The sequence below is a fragment of the Oncorhynchus kisutch genome, linkage group LG16 (genome assembly GCF_002021735.2).
Source record: "Oncorhynchus kisutch isolate 150728-3 linkage group LG16, Okis_V2, whole genome shotgun sequence".
Classification (NCBI taxonomy): domain Eukaryota; kingdom Metazoa; phylum Chordata; class Actinopteri; order Salmoniformes; family Salmonidae; genus Oncorhynchus; species Oncorhynchus kisutch.
In genome coordinates this window covers 5,756,154-5,765,901 of record NC_034189.2, presented here as the reverse complement: position 1 = coordinate 5,765,901, position 9,748 = coordinate 5,756,154, and the positions used below count along the sequence as shown (strand labels likewise).

Sequence of the window (9,748 nt, the reverse complement as noted above, 5' to 3'; positions counted from 1 at the left end):
TTACAAGAAACTCAGAAGTGACCCACCTCCCAATTTCAGAATACTATCCTTACTGTCCTAGATGGGTATTTAAGTTCTGGTCAAATCACCGTTCAACACCCTGAAATTGCCACCTTCTAGATTTTGCCGAAATTACACAAGAATGTTACAAAACCTCCAGGGCGTCCTATTGTAGGGGGCATTGATGCAGTAACAGTCCCTATTGTAGCTGGCATTGATGCAGTAACAGTCCCTATTGTAGGGGGCATTGATGCAGTAACAGTCCCTATTGTAGGGGGCATTGATGCAGTAACAGTCCCTGTTGTAGGGGGCATTGATGCAGTAACAGTCCCTATTGTAGGGGGCATTGATGCAGTAACAGTCCCTATTGTAGGGGGCATTGATGCAGTAACAGCCCCTATTGTAGGGCGCATTGATGCAGTAACAGTCCCTATTGTAGGGGGCATTGATGCAGTAGCAGTCCCTATTGTAGGGGGCATTGATGCAGTAACAGTCCCTATTGTAGGGGGCATTGATGCAGTAACAGTCCCTATTGTAGGGGGCATTGATGCAGTAACAGTCCCTATTGTAGGGGGCATTGATGCAATAACAGTCCCTATTGTAGGGGGCATTGATGCAGTAACAGTCCCTATTGTAGGGGGCATTGATGCAGTAACAGTCCCTATTGTAGGGGGCATTGATGCAGTAACAGTCCCTATTGTAGGGGGCATTGATGCAGTAACAGTCCCTATTGTAGGGGGCATTGATGCAGTAACAGCCCCTATTGTAGCTGGCATTGATGCAGTAACAGTCCCTATTGTAGGGGGCATTGATGCAGTAACAGCCCCTATTGTAGGGGGCATTGATGCTCAGTGTGTATCTCGTTTAGACTACAGCTCAGTGTGTATCTCATTTAGACAACAGCTCAGTGTGTATCTCGTTTAGACAACAGCTCAGTGTGTATCTCGTTTAGACTACAGCTCAGTGTGTATCTCATTTAGACAAGAGCTCAGTGTGTATCTCATTTAGACAACAGCTCAGTGTGTATCTCGTTTAGACTACAGCTCAGTGTGTATCTCATTTAGACAAGAGCTCAGTGTATCTCATTTAGACAACAGCTCAGTGTGTATCTCGTTTAGACAACAGCTCAGTGTGTATCTCGTTTAGACAACAGCTCAGTGTGTATCTCATTTAGACAACAGCTCAGTGTGTATCTCATTTAGACAACAGCTCAGTGTGTATCTCGTTTAGACTACAGTTCAGTTCATCTCAAAAAATTGGACACTTCCTGATTGGTATTATTATAAATAATGACTAATTATTATTCACTCAAAAAAGTAATGTTTTTTTTCTCCATTTATATGATAAAATATGGTAATATCCCCTCTGTTGTGTAGTGATGGGCAGTCTTCTGTGAGCCGGATCATTTGTCTCCGTTCACCTAAAACATTTATTTTGACAGGAAGTTAATGCTGACAGGTCTCTTTTCCAGGTGACAATACAATACAAACTACACATTAAAATACATGAAAAACACGATCACAGAAAAATACATTCTTCAATAAAAAGGTCCCCTAACAACTGTCAAATGCCCCAGAGACACCAATGCCTCCCATTTAAGTGCATTGTAGATCGTTCCAAACGCAAGGTGCAAGGAATCCAAAGGCTGATTTAGAAAAAAAGAGCAGTGGTCCCCTATTGAAAAAAGAGCTGTTCACTAAAGAGGTGGACAAAACATGACTTTACTCAGAGAGAGCAGGAGGAAGGAGAGAGAGAAGGAGGAGAGTAGAGAGATGATTCAATACCCCCATCATCACCTGAAGACTGTACACCACAGAGACAAAGATGAAGTTACAGAGACCAGTTGGTAGACTGGAGACTGTTGAGCTGAGTCAGGACAGACTGATTTAAATAGTTATTACAGAGACCAGTTGGTGGACTGGAGACTGTTGAGCTGAGTCAGGACAGACTGATTTAAATAGTTATTAGAGACCAGTTGGTAGACTGGAGACTGTTGAGCTGAGTCAGGACAGACTGATTTAAATAGGTTTTCAGAGACACACTTTGGTTCTGGTAGAAAAACGTTTTAGGATAAAAACATGACTTTACTCAGCATAGAGTCTGTCAGAAGACACACATCACACCATTACAACAGTGGGACTGTTCTGGAATTACGGTTGCTGAGTTCACATTCATTAATATCCCACAAGTATTCAGTATTCAGGCCTCTGACTCAGCAACTCAAAGAAGTAACACTTGCATTTCCCTTGACCAGCAAGTCAACATATCTAGTATGATGTCTCAAAGGCCTCACATACATTGCAGATCAAATTGTATTGGTCACACACGTGGATAGCAGATATTATTGCGAGTGTAGCGAAATGCTTGTGCTTCTAGATCCGTAAAAACTGCTCTCCTTCATTATGAGTTGTTTTGCTTCTAGATCCGTAAAAACTGCTCTCCTTCATTATGAGTCATTTATGAGTTGTTGTGCTTCTAGATCTGTAAAAACTGCTCTCCTTCATTATGAGTTGTTGTGCTTCTAGATCTGTAAAAACTGCTCTCCTTCATTATGAGTTGTTGTGCTTCTAGATCTGTAAAAACTGCTCTCCTTCATTATGAGTTGTTGTGCTTCTAGATCTGTAAAAACTGCTCTCCTTCATTATGAGTTGTTGTGCTTCTAGATCTGTAAAAACTGCTCTCCTTCATTATGAGTTGTTGTGCTTCTAGATCTGTAAAAACTGCTCTCCTTCATTATGAGTTGTTGTGCTTCTAGATCTGTAAAAACTGCTCTCCTTCATTATGAGTTGTTGTGCTTTGACTGCTCATCAGAATACATTTCTCTACGCTACATATTGCAACGTGAATGCATCTCAAGAGGAATATTCCTCCAACACACGACAACAAGCCGACTAGGTAAATACACTATTGTTCTAGGGTATATAGGGTGATGTTTTACATTACATGGTAAAAACAGTAGCAGAGAAAAGGTCCATCCTGAGTGATAAAGTCTCTGAAGGACTTGACCAGCAGCTACACAGCTGTCAGAGTTGAGGCTGCTGTGGTGCGCTGTGTACAGTAGACTATTTAATTGCCTTCTTCTGAACATGATCAACAATCATGCATGTCAGCGCAGTGCATAAAGCGTTACAGAGAAGATATCTACAACAGACGTGCTTCTGTAATACATGCCTTAACCAGTGTTTATATGCCAGCAATTCATGTATGGTTACTATCCATACTGCTTATCCTGTTTATCTATCCTCTTGGCATAGTTCTGGGTACAGAACAGTATTCAGGCCTTCCATTGGTGGTTGTGTCTAAGATGGCTACCAGGCGATCATTCTTACACAACCAGTATGGCCGATCGGTGAAGTCATCACACCCGGTCACTTCCTCATACGAACCTCTACCAAGATGGCTGTCTGTTTACATATTAGCATTGTTAGCCACACAGCATGCTAACTCCCTACCACTAATGGTGCTGGTTTTATTATTGCTATATATTCAGCCTGCTAGCCTAGCGTGCTAAGTTATTACCTTTTGCTAGCTGTATATATTGTGTGCTAAGTTTATCATATAAGCCCATTGCGAACACCTTACTACATAGAGCCATGAGGCGGCAGGTCGCCTCGAGAAAAGCGTTGGGCCAGTAAACGAAAGGTTGCTGGATCGAATCCCCCTGCTGCATTCAGAAAGTATTTAGACCCCTTGACTTTTCCCACATTTTTGACATTTATAACCTTATTCTAAAATGGATTAAATCGTTTTTTTTTTCTTCAATCTACACACAATTCCCCATAATGACAAAGCAAAAACAGGTTTTAGACATTTTTGCAAAAAAAAATAGAAATCACATTTCCAAAAGTATTCAGACCCTTTACTCAGTACTTCGTTTGGCAGCGTTTACAGACTTGAGTCTTCCTGGGTATGACGCTACAAGCTTGGCACACCTGTATTTGGGGAGTTTCTCCCATTCTTCTCTAGTCTACCTTTAAGGTAATAGAGAAGAGCACCTGGTGATTTTGGCAGATAAAGGTCATTACGACCCCAGAGACAAATCTTAGTACCTGAGAAGAGCCTGATAAGACTGTCCCTTCTGCAACTCCCTACGTGTGACCTCTGTCGCGACCCCGACAATACAGAAGTCTCTCACCAACTCAGCCTCCAGATTACTGGCACAGTTAAAGGTCATTACGACCCCAGAGACAAATCTTAGTACCTGAGAAGAGCCTGATAAGACTGTCCCTTCTGCAACTCCCTACGTGTGACCTCTGTCGCGACCCCGACAATACAGAAGTCTCTCACCAACTCAGCCAGGCATTGATTGCTTCTGTATGCAATAGCTGGTCCTTTCACTATATGCATTGTCCCTGTCAAATAAATCAGCACCTATTACAGACTACATAAACTACACCAAAGATGTCTGATATAAAGAACTAATGCTTCTGACACAGTGCTATATATGGAGTGGCAGGTAGACTAGTGCCATATATGGAGTGGCAGGTAGACTAGTGCTATATATGGAGTGGCAGGTAGACTAGTGCTATATATGGAGTGGCAGGTAGACTAGTGCTATATATGGAGTGGCAGGTAGACTAGTGCCATATATGGAGTGGCAGGTAGACTAGTGCCATATATGGAGTGGCAGGTAGACTAATGGTTAAGAGCGTGGGGCCAGTAACCAATGTCACTAGTTCAAATCCCTGAACCAACAAGATGAAAAGTCTGCCAATGTACCCTTGAGCAAGGCACTTAACCCTAATTGTTCCTGTAAGTTGCTCTGGATAAGAGCGTCTGCTAAATGACTAAAATGTAAATATATGCATATTCCTATATAGTCATAGTTAAGGTCCTTGTAACTCCAGGATAGTGGGTTTGATTCCTGGGACCATCCAAACATGTCTGTTAAATGGCACATAGGGGGCCTCCAGGGTGGCGCAGTAGTCTAAGGCATCGCAGTGCTAGCTGTGCCACCAGAGACCCTGGGTTCCGCCCAGGCTCTGTCAAAGCCGGCCGCCATGGGGCGACGCACAATGGGCCCAGCGTCGTCCGGGTTAGGGAGGGTTTGGCCGGTAGGGATATCCTTGTCTCAACGCGCACTGGCGACTCCTGTGGTGGGCCGGGCGCAGTGCGCGCTGTCCAGGTCGCCAGGTGCACGGTGTTTCCTCCGACACATTGGTGCAGCTGGCTTCCGGGTTGGAGGCGCGCTGTGTTAAGAAGCAGTGCGGCTTGGTTGGGTTGTGTTTCGGAGGATGCATGGCTTTCGACCTTAGTCTCTCCCGAGCCCGTACGGGAGATGTAGCGATGAGACAAGATAGTAAATACTAACAATTGGATACAACGAAATGTAGTCATAGGTAAGGTCCTTGTAACTCCAGGATAGTGGGTTTGATTCCTGGGACCATCCAAACATGTCTGTTAAATGGCACATAATACTATTATTATAGATCATTTCACATTTAAACCGATGACAGACTGAGAACACTGGCCTCATCTTCCTCATTCTTCGTCGTCTCCTTGTTCTTTATTAATGACGTCCACGCCTCCTGTTTAAACGGGATGAGAGACAGGATTAGAACAGAACTGTCTAATAGCACCTCACATGATCAGTCAACTAACAGTCACCTGTCCTCATTCATTACAGCTACAGTGGTGGTTGTACTCATTCATTACAGCTACAGTGGTGGTTGTACTCATTCATTACAGCTACAGTGGTGGTTGTATTCATTCATTACAGCTACAGTGGTGGTTGTATTCATTCATTACAGCTACAGTGGTGGTTGTACTCATTCATCACAGTGGTGGTTGTATTCATTCATTACAGCTACAGTGGTGGTTGTATTCATTCATTACAGCTACAGTGGTGGTTGTACTCATTCATTACAGCTACAGTGGTGGTTGTACTCATTACAGCTACAGTGGTGGTTGTACTCATTACAGCTACAGTGGTGGTTGTACTCATTCATTACAGCTACAGTGGTGGTTGTACTCATTCATTACAGTGGTTTTACTCATTCATTACAGCTACAGTGGTGGTTGTATTCATTCATTACAGCTACAGGGGTGGTTGTACTCATTCATTACAGCTACAGTGGTGGTTGTACTCATTCATTACAGCTACAGTGGTGGTTGTATTCATTCATTACAGTGGTGGTTGTACTAATTCATTACAGCTACAGTGGTGGTTGTATTCATTCATTACAGCTACAGTGGTGGTTGTATTCATTCATTCATTACAGCTACAGTGGTGGTTGTATTCATTCATTCATTACAGCTACAGTGGTGGTTGTACTCATTCATTACAGCTACAGTGGTGGTTGTACTCATTCATTACAGCTAGAGTGGTGGTTGTACTCATTCATTACAGCTAGAGTGGTGGTTGTACTCATTCATTACAGCTACAGTGGTGGTTGTATTCATTCATTACAGCTACAGTGGTGGTTGTACTCATGATTTGCACTTTTCGCACCAAAGTACGTTCATCTCTAGGAGACAGAACGCGTCTCCTTCGTGAGCGGTATGACGGCTGCGTGGTCCAATGGTGTTTATATTGTGTGTGTACTATTGTTTGTACAGATGAACATGGTACCTTCAGGCGTTAAAGTAGTAGCTCCACCACATAACACTACCACACCAGGAAGTAACACTACCACACCAGGAAGTAACTCCACCCATAACACTACCACACCAGGAAGTAACACTACCACACCAGGAAGTAACTCCACCCATAACACTACCACACCAGGAAGTAACTCCACCCATAACACTACCACACCAGGAAGTAACTCCACCACAGAACACTACCACACCAGGAAGTAACTCCACCCCATAACACTACCACACCAGGAAGTAACTCCACCCATAACACTACCACACCAGGAAGTAACTCCACCACAGAACACTACCACACCAGGAAGTAACTCCACCCCATAACACTACCACACCAGGAAGTGTGACTTACCTTTCTGAAGGTCAATATCCTTTTTTTTATCAACAGGTAGAGACCTCCAGCTACAGCTACAGCTTCAACAAGAACTGCTCCAAGAACTGTCAGCCAGCAGGAATGACACGTCTTAGGAAACATCTGATCTGAAACACAGGATGTAGAATTATTACAATACCTAATGCTTATTACACATTAAATGACTTTTAAACAGGATTTACTGTACAGATAGTGCCTTCATTCAAATATCCAAAACTCTCACCTGGAACATGAACCTGTCTCTCCTTCATGTGTTTGATCTCCAACTGTTGAACGCGACAGGTGAAGGTGTTGTTGTCAGACTTCGGGACGATGACATGGCTTGTCACAGTGTAGCAGCCTTCACGGTCTCTGGACATCTCTGTAGGTCCAGCAGCAGGGAGGACACGTCCCTGAGCGTCACACCACTCCATGACAGGCTCTGGGTAGCAGCCTTCAGCCTCACACCGCAGGACCACCTCATCGCCTTCCATTCTCTCAATGATGATAACTGGTCTGGACACAGCACCTATACAGATATACCACGGCTTTCAGCCAATCAGCATTCAGGGCTCAAACCACCTAGTTTATAATGTTTGTGATATCAGACCGTATACCACAGTTACATGGACTTGGGTTAAGGTAAGTATGTAGTCTAACCAATCTACAGTATGTAACTAATACTCATCATGCAATGGACTTGACATTGAACTCACCCCTGATTTCATGAGATCTGTCTCTTAAGGGGGTTTGGGTGGTCAGCAGGTGTGTTGACTCACCAACAAGGAGTTGAATGATGGTTTTCTGGTGGTCCAGCAGTGGAATGTAACAGGTGTAGTTGCCAGCATCAGAGAGTTTCACTCTGGTCAACTTTAAACTAGTGTTGCCATTCTCTAGTTCTTCTTTAAACAGTGAGGTCCTTCCCCTGAAGACTGGATTCTGGAGCACAAGATCGTCCTTCTCATCTCTGTAAAGATGGACCTCTTTTGGTTTTAGGTCCGGTCTCTGCCACTCTATTGACTGATGCACAGCACTGACTGTGTGTCTCAGGGTACAAGGCAGGATGACGTCATCACCAACTAAGGCCACAATGGGTTGAACTGTCCGTGAGAAAAACAGATTACAGATTCATATATTTTAAGACAAAGCAAGATATATGCCTACTGAATGTTGAGCATGTGGATAGTGACTCCCACAACAGCTAAGGTCATTTGAACCATGAAATGGTCTATGAACATTGAGTAACATCAGTCCTACAAATGTGAACTTTACTCTCATACACAATTCAATAAAGTGTCTCACTAAATAGTAGGGATCAGTTAGAACAATCTGTTTATTGATGAGTTGATCGGAGGTGTTTGAATCAATCACAGATATGAAAAAGGCTGCATTTCCACAGACAGCTGATCTCTCTTTGGTGAGAGCTTTCACATGATGCTAGGCGACCTCAGGAGACACTTTTAAAAGGTCCAATCTGAAGATCAAATAATTTCTGGGTAACTTAAGTTAAGTTAAAGAGATCACGTTTTTTTGTGATAGAATAGAAGTGGCATCTCCAGCACTAAAATGGCATAATCATAATTTTCACAATTCCACAGCATTATTCCAACCTCAGTGTGTAAATATAAAACACAGGAGGGGAAATCTGATTTTTGACTGCACTGGGCCTTTAATAGTTCTGAACAGTTACCTGCAGACATTTCAGCAATCAGCTGTCGAAACAATAACAAAGGCTATTCCGTGCCCGTGTTTCGGTTAAAAGCTTTAGGAAGGGACTGAAACCACAGTTAATAGCAATACCTGACCCTGACAGCAAGATGTTACACCTGCAAATCAGTGTACACGACAAATAAACTTTGATTTGGCCCCGGTTTACAAGAAGCATCTTAAGGCTACGTTTATCGTTAGAACCGTAGGATCCTATCCGATGCTTTCAGGAAACCGGGCCCTATCCCATTCTACAGAAGCTGTGTATAATCCACATTAGTCCTAGCAAGCTAACTTACTTACCAACTGTATCACTAGATGTTGATGATATTCCGATGATGTACATTGACATTGTACACAACCAGAAGGGCAAAGAAGTCTTCATATTGGCTGACTTGCCTAGTTAAATAAAGGTTCAATATAACAAATATATTCTGAATTTTCGGAATTCTGATCCGTCGCTCGATGGTTCTCCTTTGGTTTTTGTTTATCGGCAGTTGTTGTCCAATGTTATTGTTGAGTATTGATATTCTAGTATCATACTCTATACCATCTACTGCACCTGTACGTTGAAACGCTTGGAATGTTCTTCCTATGAAACGCATTAAACAATGCCAACGTTAATTTATACTCCCGTCTCATGTCCTGTCCTGTCCTTATATTAGTAGTATAAGTAATCCAGTGTGCTATACAACACAACTTTCGCTGTAGAAAGACGCAAACAAAACGTGGAGGTAGCCAGTCGAGTAACGCAAGCTAGCTTTTGATGTCACGGCAACGAGACCGGAAGTTTCGCTGCGGAAAGAAGGGTCACGAGGTAAAAGAGAGAAAAAAGAAGGAGGTTCTGGGAGTAAGGGACCGTCTGAAAAGTATGAGAAAGAAAAATAAACTCGAAAATGTCTGCATTTGGTTGGAAATATAGGAACATTTGATGAATCTGTGGAACAATGGAGTTCTTACTCAGAACGTTGGAGTTCTTTGTGTTGGCAAATGGAATTAAAGTATTAAAGAGTCGTTGTGCCAACATTTTTGACTGTTATGGGAGGAAAAATATTCAATCTACTGCGCAGCCTAGTAACGCCTGAAAAACCTGGTGAT

The 9,748-nt window shown here is 42.9% G+C and overlaps 1 protein-coding gene and 1 long non-coding RNA gene across 3 annotated transcripts in view; one reads left to right on the top strand and one right to left on the bottom strand.

Moving 5' to 3' along the window:
- LOC116353923 (uncharacterized) overlaps positions 1 to 4,512 on the top strand; it is a 42,531-nt gene extending 38,019 nt beyond the window's left edge. Inside the window, exon 3 of the long non-coding RNA XR_004203328.1 lies at positions 4,018 to 4,512. This is a non-coding gene — a long non-coding RNA (uncharacterized LOC116353923). The remainder of the gene's footprint in view (positions 1 to 4,017) is intronic.
- Positions 4,513 to 5,223: 711 nt separating this feature from the next.
- On the bottom strand, positions 5,224 to 9,428 carry LOC109880713 (butyrophilin subfamily 1 member A1-like). 2 transcript variants are annotated; one of them, XM_031791664.1, is made up of 5 exons: positions 8,954 to 9,428; positions 7,660 to 8,043; positions 7,188 to 7,472; positions 6,944 to 7,071; positions 5,224 to 5,528 (listed from the first exon to the last, which is right to left on the bottom strand). In XM_031791664.1, exons 1-5 carry the CDS (start codon positions 9,033 to 9,035, stop codon positions 5,442 to 5,444), a joined length of 966 nt encoding a protein of 321 aa, XP_031647524.1. In that variant the 5' UTR covers positions 9,036 to 9,428; the 3' UTR covers positions 5,224 to 5,441. The 2 variants fall into 2 exon arrangements, with proteins under 2 accessions (XP_031647524.1, XP_031647525.1); XM_031791665.1 differs by having other exon boundaries at positions 7,723 to 8,043.
- Between the last annotated feature and the right edge of the window lie 320 nt (positions 9,429 to 9,748).